The sequence below is a fragment of the Tamandua tetradactyla genome, chromosome 9 (genome assembly GCF_023851605.1).
Source record: "Tamandua tetradactyla isolate mTamTet1 chromosome 9, mTamTet1.pri, whole genome shotgun sequence".
Taxonomy (NCBI): domain Eukaryota; kingdom Metazoa; phylum Chordata; class Mammalia; order Pilosa; family Myrmecophagidae; genus Tamandua; species Tamandua tetradactyla.
Genome location: NC_135335.1, coordinates 102,737,337 through 102,757,414, shown reverse-complemented (window position 1 = coordinate 102,757,414; position 20,078 = coordinate 102,737,337). Strand labels below are relative to the sequence as shown.

Below are 20,078 nucleotides of genomic sequence, written 5' to 3'. Positions count from 1 at the left end.
CTGTCATTCAGATAATGTAGGGGATGGACAAAAGACTACAGATGAGCTGTGAAGGTTGCTCATTCTTCCATATAGCACGTGGCCCAGAGCCTCCTGCTACAATATTTACATCTTATTCCATTGAGATGGCACTCTCTGCTCACATGACCCAAATGCAGTTCTCACTCTGCCAGGAGCACAGCCGAAGCCAAACTGCATTGGCAGCTTCGCACATGCTCCGTCTGGCCCTATGAATCCTCACTCACCCATTGAGATTTCTTTTGGTTTAAAGCAACATTCAGCTGCTGAAGCTCTGTGACCTGCAATATTTCCCTGGTCCCAATCCGAGGCAGGTGACACCCCATGAATACTGTTCTTAAGGTTTGGGCTACTGTATTTATTGGGGAGTAGAGAGTATGTAATACTTACACACAAGCATAGCTGCTGAATAAAGCCATCAGAAGTAACTCTTCCTGGCAGGTATTACAAGAATAGCATTTACCTATTTCCATCATTTACCTTGTCAACAACCTGCAGCTCTAATGCACATTTAATTCGCAAATAGAGGACTTGGCAAGTGCTGCTGCATCTGATTGTTGTTGACTGTAACATGTGAAATGGTGTGTTTTCTCCTCCTCTAGAGACTTGGATGCTTTTTGCCGTTCTGATGGTAAATGATGAGACAGGCAACCATGGATTTCAGCACGCCATCTGTGTTTGATCAGCATAAAGGTAGGTTTTTCAGCTGCTTTGACGTGTTATTAGCATCTTTAGTCTAACCGTAGGGATTTGCAGTTGTAAGGAGAGTAGTATGTGTGTGTGTGTGCGTGTGTGTATGCATGCACACTCTGTGTGAAAGGTGGAAAGAAGATTTCACATAGAAAACAAACCTGTTCTAAATATTCATTTCTAATTTGATAAGCATTTGGCAGGGAAAAATAAGATTTTTGAGATTTTCTGTCTTGTTGAATTGCTCTGACCTCCAAATTTTAAAAAATGGGTTTTAAGCATACCAGCTGTTTCAAATACTATCATCTTTATTCTCATTAGGTTTTTTTTTCATCTTGAAAAAAAATAGAGTTTTGTTCTGCAGCTCATCTGCAGAATACATCATGAGTCTCTTGGCAGTCACTTAACGCCAAATCTCATTAGTACTTTTTCATTTCTGTCAGGAATAGATATTGACCATAGTTACAATGTGTTTGACATTTTGTCTCATCCAAGGTTGTATAATGCTTATTACTGTGTTATTATTTGCTATGACAGAGTTTATCTTCATAATTTCCAGGATGGAGGTAATTTTCCACATTAAGAGGTTGCTGTGAAATAGACCCAGCCTTATAATAAGCACTCGTTTAGTTGTACAGCCTTTGTATATTTTGTGTATATTAATGCTTATATATAGGTATACATAATACCTATTTGTAATGATGCATCTTTTCTGTGTATGTACATGAAATTTCCATTCTGTAAATGTAATCAGTACTTGTTAGAATCTTTTTTAAACATATCTGATATCCAAACAACTCTCTAGTCTCTAGATATTATTCCAGATCCTGAGGTCCTTGGTTCATTTTACCTGTTTTGGCTACAACCTGAAAATGGTGGTTTGTGAAAGCATAATCAAGACAATTCATTGCTTTGTTCTTTTTTCCCGTTTCCTGCTCAACGCCACAGTATGTTTTCTAATCCTCTAGCTACAGCTGGTTTCACGAGTGAATTATTTTAAGTCAGTAGGTTTTCGAATACTAGATTTGCGTTTAGAATTCTGAGTAACTATATGAGATATAGTTTATGTACGTGTAGTTGGATCTTTGAACTCATTTTTGCATAGTGTGTGTGTACCCTTGAATGTGCTGGCTCACACTGCATTTGGATGATTGTTGCAGCTGTGCCCACTTCTATCCTCTACTTTGTAAATTTTGTATCATCACAGATGGCAATGAGCAAAAATGAAAGTCTGCTTAGAATCAAAGAACTGAATACTGGGCTGAAAAAAAAAGAAATTGTTGAGCTATGAAATCCAAAGAAGAAAACAATGGGTTTGTTTGAGGGAGTTGAAGCTTGGTAATGAATTCATCTGTTCCAGTATCTTGCCTTCTAACAGTGTCTGGTCCAAAACATAGCTATAATATTGATTTCTAATTATTTTTTCTTATAGCACCCTTCATTTTCACAATTCATAGCATTTCCTCCCCCTTAAGCACAATCCCCTGCCCCATGTAAGTTAACCCTCTCCCCTGACATCTTTATCTCTCAACACTTTCTCTTTGTAGAAGCTCTGTGGTTTGGTGGAAAGAGAAAGGGCTTTAGAATCTTATAGACATAGATGAAAACAGCAGATCAGCTATTTCCTAGGTGTGTGATCTTGGCATGCTACCTAAACTCCTTGGGCCTCAGTTTCCTTGGCAATGAAATAAAGCAAATGCTGCTTACCTCTCAGAGTTGTGAAGATTTAAAATAATGCATAAGCGTACCTGTCACATTACGTGATGTGCAAAAGGAACTTGTAAATGGTGGCTGCAGTTGTTGTTTTTGTTGTTATTATTATTCCCACACTGGACTGTGGGCTCCTCAAGTGCAAAGGACTATTCCCCTCTCTCTACCTCCAGCTTGAATTTGGCACAGTCGTGAGATCAATGAGGGCTTAATTAATGTGGATTGAATAAATTACATTAATTATTTTTTACCATTTAGAGTCACTTTAGAATAAGAATTGACTAAGGACACCTGAATAGTTCTGTTATCTCATTAATTCTTGAATGAGGATAGCAAGCCTGCCAGCAGGAACAGAGCCCTCGTGTCCCAACCCATCAGGTGGTGGCCATCAAAGCATGACTCACACAGGCACTGGAGGCAACAACATTTATTCATGTAGAGAGACAGAGCAAGGCCAGCTTCACTAGTGGGCTTTGGTCCCCCATGGTCGCGGAGGCAAGCAGATGGCCTGATATATACACATCCTTCTTGTGCCATAGTGGAAGGATGCCACTTCCTCCCCTCCAGGAACAGATGTACCAGGTGGGTGTGGACCAGGTGCATTCAAACTTAATACTCCGTCTGAGAATGTTTACAAGTGCTCAGGGCAAAAGGGGAACGAATACATGGGCAGACCACTATCTGAGATGCCCCCCAAAAAGGAGTCAGCCCACACTTTGCAACCTGTCCGAGGAGCCAGGCTGACCCATGTGGTCCTGAGTACAGGGTTTATTGATAGGTCCCAGGGAAAGGTGGCAGGCTATACCAGACTTCCACAGGTTTTCCATGAATTCTGAGTGCCTGGGGAATCAAAACTCTAGGGGCCACATGCTTCACTGTTGAGGCTGACAAATGATATTACATGTGAAAGGACCTTAGATGTCATGTAATCCATTGGTTCTTGAACTTGGCAGCTCATATGAATCATCTGGGAACTTTTTGAAAATGCTCATGCCTGAGTCCCACCTTGGAGACTCCAGTTTAATTGGTGTGGAGTGTGTCCTGTGCAAACACTTTCCAGAAAGTCCTGAAGTGCAGCAAACATTGAGACACACCCATCCAGTCCATCCACCTAAACTTTCAGATGGGAAAACTGAAATCCGAAAGATGAAAGGTGGGCCCCTGTTATTAATAAATATTTAGTAATTAGTATTAATTTACTAATTACTTCTAATTACAACAAAGAAGACTGAGACCCAGGCATTCTCTATCTAGGGAACAGAATAACAAGAAGCTTCCTTTTCCTTGACAATCACTGGCTATAAAACTCCTCTGAGGGTGAGGATGGGGTGGGTTGGACAGCTCTGGTCAGTGGTTGCCCCAGAGATTGGTGTGACACTGTGGACTTGGAAAAATAAGTCGAATGACCTTTTAGGCTCAAATGAAGTGGATTTGGTAAGCCTGAACCCTTCCAATTGCATTTTTCTATATTTCTCATTAGCTAAGGGTAATGAGACATTTTTATGCCAGGGGCTTGGTGACAGACAAGCATTTGTAGAAGACTCATCTCAGCCTCCTCCCAGGTGCATGATCCTGGACAAACTGATCTCTTTTGACTTCCATCTCCTCATCTGTTAAACATGGATAATAAATATTCAGAGGGTTGTTGAGAGGCTTAAAGATCAGGTATCTGACTGGCTTACTTTGTAAAGTTGTGAAAGAGGAAGCCTGGGCCTTCAGAACTTGCCACTCCTGTTCTGTGCTTTCTAGTTTTCTCCATAGCAACACCTCTCCTGGTCCCACGTGCACCCCTGGCTGTCTTCCCTCTCAAAGCCCACGTGCAAGAAAGGATCTGTAGTAAAATTATTTACAATGGAATACAGAAATTCCTACTTAAGAGAGGCATTGCGTAACTGAAGATATTTGCATTTCTAATTGTGGAAAGAAAAGCCTTACTGTGCCTGAAGGAATCCCAGGTCTTGGTGAGAAAACTGGGGAGAGAAGCGTGGTCCCCCCCCGCCCCCGCACCGGGCTTTGTCCACCCCTCTGTGTCGCTGAGCGTGGAGGGTTCAGTCCTGCCGAGGGTCTGACAGGAAGTGTTTGTGATGAGGGTGAGCCGTGTGTGAGCCGACACACCTGGGAGGATTGCAGGCTACCTCATGGGTTGTTTCTCTTGTTGAGCTGCTGAGAGAATGGGAAGAGGGGCTCGTTTTCCAGTTCAGGTTAGTGTGGTTTCTTAGTTTCCTAGGGCTGCCGTCACAGACTACCACACACTGATTGGCCTAAAACAACAGGATTTTACTCTTCCACAGTTCTGAGAGCTGAAAGTTCGAAATCAAGCTCCCTCTGAAGGGTCTTGGGGAGAAGCCTTCCTTCTCACCTCCGGCCGCTTGTGGCTGCATCACTTAGTCTCTGCCTCTGTCTTCTCATGGCCTTCCTCTCTGTGTGTGTCTCTTCTGTGCGTCTGTCTCAAAACTCCCTCTGGCTTTAGGGCTCACACAAATAGTCCAGGACCCTCCCAAGATCTTTAACTTAATCACATCTTTAGCATATAGGTAGTATTCATTCTTTTTGCCATGTAAGGTAATGTTTGCAGGTTCCAGGGATTAGAATGTGAATGTATTTTTGAGGCCACCGTTCAACCCACTGTAGGTTACATCTCAAGTCCTTTCTCAGGAAGCATGCAACTTCATAGCTTGTTTATTTTTGTTTTTAGTTATTTATTTATTTATTTTTGTAAAATCCTTCCTCAAGCTAGGAGGAAATTTGGCATCTGGAAGGTGAACTGGAAAAAAGGCATTTGTTTGGTACAGAACCTCTGCAGGCATCTTAATAGAGTATGTATTGATGAAAGCTAATATTTACTAAGCACCCAGCAGAGCCAGGTCCCATGCTAAAAACTGTATGTGAACTAGCTCCCATAATCCTCACATCAGCCCCACTATTACTGCCCCATCTCTATCGATAAGGAAATTTTAAAATGTCAGGACTTACCCAAGATTACCAGAAGGTAAAATAGCAAAACTGGGATTTAAGCCTGAGCCCCTCTGACTTCAAAATCCACGTTCTTTCCACTATAGCATGGATTTTGTTGTGGATTTTTGAAGCCTCCCACTCACAGATGTACTGGCTTTAAGTTCTGACTTTTTTTATACTAAATCAGAATGCTAAACAAACACACAAAAATTAGAGTGCACATCACAGATTTGCACTTTGCTGAAAAAGCAAAAGTTGAAAATTAGGCATAACAACCAGATGCCTCTAAAGGAAGAATAAACAAATTTTGAAAGGGGTTTGGGAAAGTAAAAACCTGCTGTCACTGAGCAGGAATCCTTAAACACAACAGGGATGATAGGATCCTGTTGCCGAAGGCATGCAGCAACATTTAATCACCAAAGACAAGATGATATAGCTATCATAATGGACAGCAGAGAAGAAGCAGGTAAAGGAGACAGGGAAGAGAGGGGAATGATTTGGGCCCGATTAATGATTTTAGGTTCACAGACCTTGAGTGGTTATCAGGAGCAGAAACCAGGAACACTGAGGAGAATTCTGTGATTGATCGATTCTCAGATTCATGGTCCAGATAAAAGAAGACTAGCTGGCAGGTGACCAAACCACAGGTTTAAAGGCAGATTATCTGTTGCTTCTGGGAAAACGTTCATCCCCTCTCCCGCTCTTGGAGAAGAAAACAGAGCCGGAGGAAAAAGAGAGATGGGAGAAGAATGCTTTTTCCAAAGTTCTTGCCCTCTTCAGACCAATCCTAGGCAAACATGTGTGCTGGAAGCTTGCGCTCTCTTTCTGCCCTCCCTTCTTATTGGTGCCTCTGTATGGCACGCAGGACGCTCCCTTCCGTCAACCAGCTTCTGTGAAAGGTCGAGACAGGTCAATTCTAGAGTCTCATCTATTAACACCTACACCAGTCTCTGCCTCCCACAACCTGAATATTCCTCCTCCAGTTACTGAGCAGCTGTATTAGAAACTGATACCCATAGATTTTTATTTTGGTGGAACCATTTTGATGCAATGATATTTTTTCTTATATTTTTGTTGAGATATTTTCACATACCATCCAGTCCATCCAAAGTATATTAATCAATGGCTCGCAATATCATCACATAATTGTGTATTCATCACCATGATCATTTTTATAACATTTGTATCACTCCAGAAAAAGAAATAAAGAGAAAAAAGAAAAACACATACATCTCATGCCCTTACCCTTCCTTCTCATTGACCACTAGTATTGCAATCTACCCAATTTTTTCTACTCCTTATCCTCCCATTATTTATTCATTTTTGTCCTCATTTTTTCACTCATATGCCCATATCCTGCAAAAAGGGAGCATCACCCATAAATTTTTTTCAATCACATGGATACATTGTAAAAGCTATATAGTTATACAATCGTCTTCAAGAATCAAGGCTACTGGAACACAGTTCAAAAGTTTCAGGTACTTCACCCTAGCCACTCCAATACACCATATACTAAAAAAAGGGATCTCTATAAAATACTTAAGAATAACCTGCAGGATAACCTCTTGACTCTGTTTGAAATCTCTCAGCCACTTAAACTTTATCTCATTTCTCTCTTTCCCCATTTCAGTCAAGAAGGTTTTCTCATTCCCATGAAGCCAGGTCCTTGCTCATCCTGGCAGTCCTTCTCCACATTGCCAGGGAGATTTACACTCCTGGGAGTCATGTCACATGTAGTGGAGAGGGTAGTGAGTTCATCTGCCGAGTTGGCTTGGAGAGAGGGAGGTCACATCTGAGCAACAGAAGACGTTCTCTGGGGTGTGACTCTTAGGCATAATTATAAGTAGGCTTAGCTTCCCCTTTGCAGCTATTAATTTCATATCCAGGGGCAAACCCCAAGATAGAGGGCTTGGCCTATTAAATTGGTTGTCCCCAGTTCTTACAAAAACATTGGGAATTCCCCAGGTTGGGAAGTTTAATATTCCCTCCTTTCTCCCAAGTCCCTCCAGGAGCCTTTGCAAATACCTTTTTATTCTCTGTCCAAATTACTCTGGGTCGTATCGGGGTATCATGGTGGTGATGCAATGATACTTTAATAGAGCCTAAAGGGAAAACTGCTATGCTTTTAGCTATTTTAATTACCAAATCTGTATGAAACAAACATCTCACCCATCCCTGAATATGAGGCAAGTTGAGGGTCTGGATGTGTTGAGGTCCAAGGCTGGGGTAAAGAATGGGATATGGGGTAACAGCCACCTTACAGAACAATTGCACCCAACAGGGAATTACATGTTCAGAACATTTTTAACTCTCAGAGGGTCTGTCAATCATTCAATATAGAGTGTCCGCTGATTCTTATAATTCACTTATATCATTAATAGGTTACATCTGAGATTCTCTGATCTGTCTCATTAATCTTGATTGTTTCTTAATATTAACTTCCAACTAGTAAGTAGGTTTGTGTACTTAATAAGGGCTCTTTGTTTTCTCTTTACAAGACTTGAGAATGCACTTGCTAACTGATGATGCTGTTCTTACTTTATCAGGTATATTGGGAGAGAAAGAGAAGGGATGGTGCTCCAGTCTTCACAGAGAATATCTCAATTTCTAATTGTGCCTTCAGAACTGTACAAATACACATACATAGTATTTAACAGTGTTATGATCTTTTTAATTCTCTCTTTGAAAAATAATCTCAAACTCATGGAAAAGTCATAAGAATAGTATGCAGAGCACTTATATACCCTTTTCCAGGATTCACCTAATGTTAATATTTGACCTCATTTGTACACTGTGTATGTACATATGTATATGTATTCATTTTAATCTACTGTCTACATTCGACTTTTGTCAGTTAACCCATTTTATGCCATTTTCTGCTTCAGTACTATTACACTTAGTCATCATGCCTCTTTAGTCTCCTTCAATATGGAACATTCCTTCAGACTTTCCTTGACTTTTATTCCATCGTCAATTTTGAAGATCACCATCGTTTTTGTTTGTTTCGTGGAATGTTCTGTACTTCAACTTCGTCTGATGTTTCCTCGTGATTCGATGTAGATTGGGCATTCCCCAGCCAGAATACCTCATAAGTGGTATTGCATCCATCTCAGTTATCGTGTAATTGTCAAAATACGTTCTAATGATAATTTTAGGACACAGGTGTTACACCATTAGATGCCAACCAGGTTCTAACAACATTTTAAAATCTGGTTTGTCTGTTTGTTCCAATTATAAAATTAACGTAATTTTCTTCAAAAAAATGTAAGCAACACAAAAATGAAAACAATATTAAAAGTGCTGTATTCCTCCATGACAATGGATAAGGGACCCTGTAAGTCCATGGATGATAGTTTTAGAAGAAGCGTTGCATTTAAGGAAGACAAATCCATATTCAGAGTGTCCACTCCAGTAACATCAAAACGCTGCCCCTTCTAGGGTGGAGGGGGTTCACCGGGTAGCTGGCTGGTCACCTTGGGAATGGTGTCCTATCAGGAACTGCATGTTGGTATCTGCTGCTGGCAGATTGGGCACTCACCAGGTTGACCTTAGTGAGTGGAAGTCCACGTTGTTGAGCCCATGTCCATTCCTACCACATGGTCACTTTCTCCATTATAACCCACTGGACAATGGTATCAATGACTGGGAAAAGAAGCTCACTGGCATCCACAGAACAAGTCGTGTTATCCACTTACTTGTTAGACTCCCCTTCTTCTGAGGTCACCCTTTGATGAGCATTAACACAGGACACAAATATTCTCTTATTTTTTCCATTCAGAAAAATCTATATACATGTCTCTCCCCCACACTTCCTTGTATCAAATTTTCCAGTTATATGCTTCCAAGTCCTTGATCATCCATCCAAATCATTGTCTAATCCGTGTTTCAGTATGCAGACACATCTCTGGTTATTTCTCCTTCCAAGCAAAGTGAGCAGTCAGGTGCACTGCTGGAAGTTCTAACTCCTGGCATTTCTTTCACCACTGCCTTTCAAGGATGTCCCATAGAGGGGCTGTAGTGTTGCAACTGTCCACTGTAAGGTGGTGCTGCATATTATGCAGAACCTTTTATAAACCAAATCTGAGTTTTATCTTTCTCTGGTATCTGAGTGTAGCTAACTCCCCAAGAGGCTGTAAATGTGGGCTGGCTGCATTGGCTGCTGGGACACCTTGTGATCTGTTCTCATATCATAGTCCACATTTGATGGTCTGCTGGCTGGCTTTCCCAGCCCGAGTCTTTAGCGCTAAATATTGTTGCTTGTTATCAGAGCATTGGGTGTGACTCTTATTTATTAACCAATTTAAGTGGCTATCCTTGCATCCTTGTGTCACAAAGTCCACATCCTTTTTTGTTATAATTCCCTTGCAGTTACCAGCCTGCACCTTCTGCTACATTTTTTATGCTCCTCATCCCTGGAAGTAGATGGTAATTTTGGGTTCCTCTATCAAACATAGGCTGTGGAATATGATGCTGCTTCTGACATATGTCCCTATTAATCTTCACTATTGATTTCTAGCCTATTGTTCAGGCTCCATGTTGCATATAGCGCCAGGCCAAATGTAAAGTGACTCTGAGATTCCAGCAGTCTTTCCAGACTACAGCAAAACCCAATAAACAAATAGAACAACCATCTTGCTCAGAATTCTCTCCAAACCTATCTTGGTGTCTAATAACTTCCCCAACATTAATGCCCAGTGTTTGGCACCAAGGCAAGTAGGAAAGCACTGATTTTTGTTGTGTTTGCTCTCCCTGTTCTTTTATTGTATGACCCCCATGAGCACAAGAAAGGCTTTCCACTGTCCTCTCTGTATGATGGGAACTCCATGTGTATCGTAACCTCCTCCTTCTCTCCTATGATACGATCCATTAAGTACGGCAGGAAATCACTTAAGTGATTTGTGGCAAGACTTCAAAAAATAAATATAATAGGGGAGTAAACATCAGATTTCATGGTACTTAGTAAAGATATTTTTTCATGACACTTGTGTGTGTGTGTGTATATATGTATGTATGTATATACACACACGTGTTCATGTATTTGTGTCCTGCGTGGTGAAGTAAAACATATTTTTCATATATAGTCTTTGAAATTGGCTGAAAAGTTGAGAAGCCTAAAGTGGGGAAGAGATTATTAAAAGTAAAAATACATCAGTTGATTAAAAAAATACTACTATTACCTTTTTACAATTTATGGTGACTCTAATAACATCACGTAAGAATCTGAACTTTAACAGTACTAAAATGAAATGCACAAATCAAAAATAAATAAATAAAAATTATTTAGTTAAATACATTTTAACATTAAGTTTTGCCTTGACAGGTCAATGCAATTTACTTGAGCAGTATTTTTCCTGGCAAAAGTCAGCATGCTCCAAGTTAGCAATTTCTCTCTGTTGCTCTTAAATTCCAGGTGCTGTTTAAGAGTAGAAGAGTTTGAAATCTGAATTAATCCCAGAAATCAACCTCTTTCTATGTCTCTGAAACACGACGATTTGAGAAAAATAGGTCAAATCAGATTCTGACGTATGTTTGTAACTTACTGTAAATCTAAAATCCGTTAATAAATCTTTAAAGTTTTTTGGAAAAAAAATGTGTTGTATTCTTTAATTAGCGAAGGATTGTATTTTGAGCGTCATTTAGTCCCAGCCTGTTCCTTGCTTCTCAGCTCCCGAGATGAATACATGACAACTTGCCCTTCATGCTGGGGTTGGGGAGTAACTTCCAAAGAGAGACAGGAGATCAGGCCAAGAATATTCACCAGTGTCAATATCAATAATTAGAAAAAGAGCAATAACTCTCATTTATTGAGGAGCCCCCATGTGTCACTCATGGTGCTAAACTCTTTGATTCAATCTTATTTAATCCTCACCATAACCTATAAAACAGTTTCCATTTTTATTCCAAGCAAGGTTATATCACTTGTCCAAGGCTACACAGGACAACAGGCAAAGCTGCCCCTTTGACCTCAGGCTTCTGATCCCCCAAGCCTTGGCACACTCCCCTTCACCACCAAATTATACTTTCTGGATTCTGACCCATGAGCCTCTTTCTGACCCTTAGCACTAGAAGGAAAAGAAAGGTGATGGTGACAAGAGTCCTTGGGAAAATGCCTGGTTCCCTCTCCATTTTCCTCATGCTGTGGCTCCCCTGGACTGGGCTGCTGTTTGCCATGAGCTCAGTGCAATAGCCCGACATCTGCCAGGATAGGGGTGACCCAATCTCCACGGAAGTCTGCCTTTGGAGCCAAGAATGCCACCAGCACCCTCGAGAGGAAGAAGAAGGAAGAAGCTAAAAGGGTGGAATTATACTGGACTAACCTGTGGAACTGAAGTGATGGAAATGGAATTTGCAAGGTCAGGGCTTGGCTTCCATCACAGAAGCTTTTGAAGGCAGATTCCTTATCACTTTCCTACTTGGTGCATGTGTTTTGTTCAGCAACAAGTTGGCATTTCTCCAAGAGCTAATACAGAGAGCCAGGACTCTGTAAACAAAGTTACACCTAAACAGCACTTGATAAAAGTAGAATTCTCTGAACCTTGACTCCTATGCTTCAATCACGGTCTCAACAACTTTACCCTTGCGATCATTTCTTTGCTTTTTTAATCCATCCCAGTAAATCAGAACAACAGTCTGCTGTTTTAAAAATCTTGTTTTTATGAGCTGTGAGATGAGCAGCTGAAATTCATCTAAATTTGTATTTGCTTTTACTTTTCTTATCACAACGTTATTCAAACATGGTGTACTACACTTTTGCAACATTTAGGCTGACTCAGCGTGGACCTCTGAATAAAGGTGTCTGGTTTCAGGTGGCCATGGCAGAAACTAATTTAAAGATGGATGTTGGAAGGGTTTTGCCTTAGAATCGTAGTTCTTTTAGAATAGGAATAAATTTTAGTGAATGTATAATCCAAACCCCTTACTTTTTATAAGTAAAAACTGAGACATAGAAAGGTTAAATGGTACTGTGTAGAGAAGTGCTGGTGATTATTATAAATTACTTACATAAGATGACATGGATAATCTGTCATGCCAGCCACCTATTAAGTGATTACTATGGCCGGACATGGATGGTTCCAAGTGTTTCAAATTAATTAATTTATTCATAAACATTCCTTTGTAGTATCATCACCATCATCTGTAATGAATTCTTGGCATAGCACCCCTTTGACATTTAGAAATTGGAAGGGACAGAATTTTCCTGAGCAGGAAAACCACATCAGAAGGAAATTAATTCTCCAGGGAATCCCATAGACCACATAAGTCTTCCAATTGCCCTTTTCTCTGTTTCTGGTTCTCTATCTTCTTAGCTTAATACTCATCTTTGAGACAGAACTTTTCTCTTTGCTCAAAAACCAGCCTACCTGTTACCTTCCACCTTCCATAATGGTACCAGGGCGGTTTCTGGGCTCTCTGCTCTGTTTTAGTGATTGAACCAGTTTTAAAGAAGAACCTCACTATTCTAATTGTCACAGTTTTATAATATTTTAATATCTGATAGAGAAATACCCCTCAGCAACTTTTCAGTTTTATTAGATATTCTTATTCATTTTTTGCTCCTTTTTTTTTTCTTTTGAAATGGTGATACATTCACACACTGTCAAGGTATAAAACAGTGTACAAAGAAAAGTCTTTCCCTTGCCTTTAGCCATCCAGTTTCCCTTCTTGGAAACAAAACCATGTTATCAATTTCTTATGCATCCTTCCAGAGAGAGTCTATGTATAGGTAAACAAATACTTAAATATATTCTTTTTTCCCTTTTAAGAGCATAAACTCATCCATTTTATTATTATTATTTTTTTGCATACACTATAGTGGGGTCACACTTCATTATTTTTCCATGTGAGTATCCCACTATTGCAGTAGCATTTGTTGAATTTGTTTGTTGTTTGGGGAAGTGCATGGACTGGGAATTGAATCCGGGTCTCCCACATGGCAGGTAAGAATTCCACTACTGAACTACCCTTGCACGCCCCCCCATCCATTCATTTTTACATATGAAAGTTAGTATCATTTTCTGAGCTAAAAATTAAAAAAATAACCTGTTGGAACTTTGATTGAAATAACATTAACTTATAATTTAATATAGGTAACAAATGTAATAGTGTATATGATTTAGTTTCCTTGTCTTGGAGCATGGCATGTATCTCCCTTTATTCAACTCTTTTGTTATATCCCTCAAAAAAAGCTCTGTAGCTTATCTCATATAGATGATGAATATTTGGTAAAGTTTATTCCTGGATATTTTATATTTTCATTGTAATAGATTATTTCCCTCCTCATATCATTTGATATAGATGAGTTGTCTAGTGTTATATTTGCTTTTAAATCCAGCTAATTTAATAAAATCTTATTAATTCTGTGGTTAATCCTATCATGGTGGCTCATAGATAATTAAATCATTCGAATGAAGAGGGCAGAGCCACAAAGTGGTTGGGAAACCTGGCTCTGGAGTCAGATTGCCTGGGTTCAAATACTGCTCTGCCGCATGATAGCCGTATACTTTTTAGAAGGTTCTATACCCTGGTTTTTTTAATGAAGGGCTTAATTAAAATGAAATTTAGATGTTAGAACAGTGCCTAGAACCTAAGACTTGTATAAAGTTGATTATTAAATTTCAATAATTTTATTCTTCTTTTATGATTATTATATCTCATTTCTTTCTGCTTCATACTGTGTTGCATTAGATAGAGAGCTTGGGAGATTTCTTCCTTTAATAGTTCTGCCTCTAGTGTTTTTCCATTAAGTATAATGTTTGCAATTGGTTTGAAATATATGTACTTTATCGTAATAAGTATGTGCCCTTCTATTCCTAGGTGTTAAGCACTCTTTTTAGGAATGGAGAACAAATTTTATCAAATGCCCTATAGTCTTTACCCATATAGTGATATATTTTCCTCTTGACCTATTGATGTGATATATTTTAACAGATGTCCTAAAATCAAATATCTTTAAATTTCTAGAATAAACTCTATTTGACCAGGGTGCAATTTTTTTAATAACCAATTAAATCTGATCAGGTAAAATTTCATTTAGGACATAGAATTCTGACTTCACAAATTGAATTGGTCAAAAAAGTGCATGTATGTGCATATATGTGTGTGTGCATATCTTTACCAGTTTATGCTAGCGTTAGAAAATGAGTAAGAAAAGTTTTACTCTTTCTGTGCTTCAGTATGAGGATTATTTGTTCCTTGACCATTTCACATTTATCTTTATACTTTAAAAGAACTTACCCAACTCCAACTTTAGAATCTTCAAGCTATTATTTATTACTAGTTTTAATTCTTTCCCTGATGTACAACCTACCTTTCAATTTTTGGTTAATGTATAAAACTAATTTTGTTACAATAGATTCTAAACTCTTAGCAGAATGATTTATGTCAGGCAGAACACTGAAACTCACAGCTTGTATGCCAGGCTGTAGGGGGGATTACAGCTGCTGGGAATAAGAGAGAATGGAATGTGGATATATCCATCCAGCACAAGGATAGGTCACAAATTCAGTGGAAAATATGAGGACTCTGCCTCCTGAGTGAGTGGAAAGTTGTAGACAACAGCTCGCAGGGATCAGAGGATGGAATTTTGAGTTCAACAGCCTTGCAACCATATCTGGGATTCACCATTTATTACTTGAGTGACTTTGGTCAATTTACTTTCCTACTATGTAGTAGGAAGAGAATTAAATTGTCAGTATTGGAGATTGAATCAGGTCCCCCACAAAAGGCATGTTCAGGTCTCAACCCCTGGTCCCGTGAGTGTGAACCCATTTGTAAAGAGGACATTTGAAGATGTTATTAGTTAAGGTATGCCCAACTGAAGGCAAGTGGGCCTTAATCCAATATGGCTGAAGTCATTATAGGGAAAAGAAATTGGACACTGTATTAATTTGCTAAATATTGCCAGAATGCAATATGCCAGAAATGGAATGGCTTTTAAAAAGAGAGTTTATTAACTTACGAGTTTACAGTTCTAAGGCCTTAAAAAACATCCAAACGAATGCATCCAGAGAAAGATACCTTGACTCAAGAAAAGCTGATGGGTCCATTGCTTCTAGCTTATGATGTGAGTGGTTTCCTCTCTATGATCTGGAGGCCTTCACTTTAGCTCTTCTGGGACACAAATCTGAGTTCTGACTTGCTTAGCATCTCACGGGAAGGCACATGGCAATGTCTGCTGGGCTCTGCCTCTCCAAAGTCTGTGTCTAGGTGTCTGTTCTCTCTGTCAGCACTCCAAAAATTTCCAAATGTCTGTGTCTCTGTCAGCTCTGAAGCAACTGTATTTTCTCCAAAATTTCTCCCCTTTTAAAAGGAGTCAACTAATCAAGACTCAACTTGAATGAGTGGAGTCACATTATCTAATCTAAAGGTCACACCCATAATTAAGTGGGTCGATCTACATGAAAACAATCTTGTCAAAGGTTTCTACCCTATAACATTGAATCAAGATTAAAGGACACAGCTTTTCTAGGTTACACAACACTTTCAAATCAGCACAGACATGGAGGGAGAGAAGCCACATTCAGCAGCAGCTGGAGGTCAATGGAAGGTGGAAGAGAAAGGAAAAGACATCACCATGTGATTTGCCATGTGATGGAAAACCAAGGACCAAGGATCATAGGCAACCAGCCCCAGAATGCCACAGCTTTCTGGGAGAAAACATCGTTTTGCCTATACCTCGATTTTGGACTTCTCCAAGCCTCAAAACCATGGGCCAATAAATTCTCACTGTTTATGCTGACCCATTGCATGATATTTGAGAAACTGGGAAACTAAAACAGCCACAGTATGGAAGGGGCTTGGCACAATGCCTGGAGAGAGTTAAGTTATATAAGTGCTGACCATATTACAATTGTGATTTAGAAAATGACACAGTGCTAAAGAGACCCCAATGAATGCTGCAAAACAGTGGATGCTTTTATAGCTACAGTGAGACATTGTAGAACTGAAGAAGTGATTATCTGGCAGTTTTTACAAACTTCAGATTTGTTATGAGTCTCTTAAGTCCTTCAAATATGCTACCAAAAATTCTAAAATTTGGAACTATGCAAGGAACACAAAAAGTCTCAGAGCCTTGACCGTGGACTGACCACAAGACCCCATGGAATGTAACTGAGATGGACTTTGGCTGGATCTCCAAGTGAATGTGCTCACCACTGCCAAGAGGATGCCAGAGGATGCCAGAGGATGCCTCTGTGGGGCCTGCACCCAGAGCCTCAAATCCAGCAAATGGGTTGTAGGAGAAGCCTCATCAAAAGTGTTAAAAATGACCTCAATTATGATAAGGTTGCCATTAAAAATTAGTGAGGAAAAGGGGGATTAGCCAACAAATGACAATTTAGAAAAAAAAAATTGATTGAAATACATAAAATCAAGGTTTAAAACCTCTACATTAGAGTTAAATATTAATAAATAAATAGCTCCAAAGGATGACTTTTTTAACCATAAAAGCAACAAAATTAATCAAATAATGGAATATCTAAAGGTTTTGACTATGTAAAAGTTGAAAACGTATATTGAAAAACTCACAAAAATAAACTGAGAGCTTAAGCATCAAAGAGGGAAAAAACTACAGCAGGTAAGACAGGTTGATGTGGCATACTTAATGTACATAAAGCTCTTTCAAGTCAATTAGATAATATTTCTTGAAATAATAAGAAATAAAGGACATCAATAAATAATTCATAAAATGGCCATAAACCTATGAAAAAAATGTTCTTTTAGGAACAATAAAATAAATGGTCATTAAACATGCTATAGCATTCTCTTTTCACATTAGCATACATTAAAAAAAATAATAATGCACAGTGTATTAAGAATGGGGTGAAATGAATGTTCTCAGGCATGGGTGGGAAGGATCTTTCTGGAGGGCAATCTGGCAAAGAACCTTGAATATGTTCATATCCATTGACTCCCAAATTCACTAGTAGGAAAGTGTCCAAAGGAAATAATCAAAGATGCACAAAAAGATATATATATATATAAAAGAATGCTGTAGCATATTTGGAGGAGCAATAGTACATACAATTGGGGAAAAAATTAGAAAACATTTAAATGTCCAATGATAAGAAAGTGATTTTAAGTTAGTTGTGCTAAATCCAGTAAATGGAATTTTATGCCACATATTTTAGTAACATTTTCAAATTTTACCTTATGACATGGGAGAATGATTATGATCTATTATTAAGAGAAAAAGAGCAAGAACCAAAACTGTATATATAACATGATCCTATTTTTGTTATGAAATATATATATATGAATATGTTCAGAACCCTGTTAGTTTTTGGTTGTTCAAATGTTAAAATATTTCTATACTTTGTACTTCATATGAATAACAATTGCCTCATCATTACTGTTCCAATCATTCCTGAGAAACCCACACACCCCCCCATAATTCACCAACTAAAACATTAACAACCCTGCTCCAGCCCATAGGCCTGCCTCCATGCTGATGGGGGACCCTGCTAAGTTAGTTGTTCCGTGCTCTTAATAGTACCTTGAAACTGGTCCTCTATCATAGAACAGAAATATGTTTGGATGGGGGGTGATTTTTTACAGTGATCTAGAAAATAGTCCAATTTACCCAGGGGGTCAGAGACTTTCAGTCATCTCCACGTTCCATCAGTAGATTCCAATCCATGGAAAGATCACAGTGTGGGAGATTTGAGGTTAGCATCACCAGCCTGCTCAGCTTGTCCTCTCCACTGGCCAGCACCAACCCTAAGATCTAGCAACAGGCATAAGGCAACAACCCAACTCCCTGAGGACACTGCCCACCTCAGGCAGTAGCACCTCCCAGAAACTTTCTCCTTCTTGTTATGTCTCTCCTGGATTTGCAGCTGTTTGGATATCTTAACCCTTTGCTTACTCTTCAGGAAACTACCTTGTCTTTTTCCTGGGTCTTTCATTGGGTTGCCATTTATTTTAACCATGTCCATTTTGCGTCCAGGGAAACTTCCAATGCTGAAGATGGAAAGAGCAGAGGTTCTCACAAGAGTGCAATCCTATGACTGCATGCCCTCAAGCAATCACATCCTTCAGACATCCAGACTTCACCTACTGCTAGCACTTTCCTTCCCTCCCATATTACATTGCACAGGGGAATGGAGGGAAGGAGGCTCCATGAAAAGAATTAGGGTGGGAAGCAAATTCATTTTACCATGTAAGTCAAGTATACACAACACATCAAAACTTTAACAGTGACTGTGCCAGTTGGAATCTGTGGTGGACCCCAGAAAAGCCATCTCCTTTAATCTTCATTCAATATTGCTGCGTGGGAGCATTTTCATTGTTTCCATGGAGATGTGGCCCACCCAATTGTGGGTGGTAACTTTTGATTAGATGATTTCCAAGGAGGTGTGTCTCCACCCATTGAAGGTAGAGTTGCTTACCGGAATACTTTAAAAGAGGAAACATTTTGGAGAGAGTCCCTTTTAGTAGAGCCAGGAGAAATGGCAACTTGCTCTCCATGTGCCCTTCCAACCAAGAGAGAAACTGTGATCGCATTTGCCATGTGCCTTCTCACTTGAGAGAGAAACCCTTAAATTCATCAGCCTTCTTAAACCAGGGTATCTTTCCCCGGATGCCTTAAAATGGACATTTCTACAGACATGTTGTAATTGGGACATTTTCTCGGCCTTAGAACTATAAACTAGCAACTTATTAAATTCCCCTTTTTAAAAGCCATTCCGTTTCTGGTATATTGCATTCTGGCAGCTTGCAAACTAGAACAGTGACAATCTTTGAGTATGCTTTTCTTATTATTTGTATTTTACATAATCCAAAAAATTATAAATGAACAACATATAAAATTACAGACCAATTAAATACATTTTTTAAGTTCACCAGGTAATTCTAAAGTACACCCAGTGTTGAGAACCAGAGATGTAGTCAACCTTCTGATCTTCTCATTTCATAAAATAGACCCCTGATCCAAGAATGGGATATATCCATTGTTGAAAAAGGCAAATCTTTGTGACATTCAGATTTAACTGACCTTCTGCTTAGTACTAGGAAGTCACTTCTGCTGTCAATTTATAGTGCTCACAAAATCACATGCACAGCTCTAGTAATATGGTCTAAACCAGATTTCCTGTATCTATCATGATTTGGGTTAGGGGGGAGCTGTTCATTTACTTCAACTCTACTTTAAGTCCTAGACTTTACACAGTTGTTTAACAAAGTAGAAGACTACTCCTTCCATCACTTTTCCTAACTCTACTACCAATGATTATGAAGAATGAGCCTTCATTTCTATCTACTCCTCTGTAATCCGGCAATTGGAAGTTGAATTTTCCCTCTTTCTCACCATTCCCCAAAGGGGACTTTGCAAATACTTTTTTATTCACTGTTCAAATCACTCTGGGATTTATTGGGGCATCACTCTGGACAAGTCAACAAAATCTCATGCCCTATTCAAGGTTCCATGTATTTATGGTGTTCAATTAAGCTGTCTACATAAGTTATATCAGGAAATGCAGTAGTCAAAATATAAATTTTGTATCAAAAACTTTTTGCTTTAGTCTCACACATAACATTAAAATTTTTAAATATTAATTGCCATCTATTTTCAACACCCTGCAGTATTGACACCCCTTGGTATTGCATGCCTTTTTTTTTTTTTTTTTTTTTTTTTTTACATGGGCAGGCACTGGGAATCGAACTCAGGTCCTATGGCATGGCAGGCAAGCATTCTTGCCTGTTGAGCC

The 20,078-nt window shown here is 39.2% G+C and overlaps 1 protein-coding gene across 1 annotated transcript in view; it reads left to right on the top strand.

The window, feature by feature from the left end:
- Window positions 1–615: 615 nt before the first annotated feature.
- ANKRD55 (ankyrin repeat domain 55) overlaps window positions 616–20,078 on the top strand; it is a 165,115-nt gene continuing 145,652 nt past the window's right edge. Inside the window, exon 1 of the mRNA XM_077115173.1 lies at window positions 616–711. Coding sequence (XP_076971288.1) covers window positions 654–711 — 58 coding nt within the window. The 5' untranslated portion in view covers window positions 616–653. The remainder of the gene's footprint in view (window positions 712–20,078) is intronic.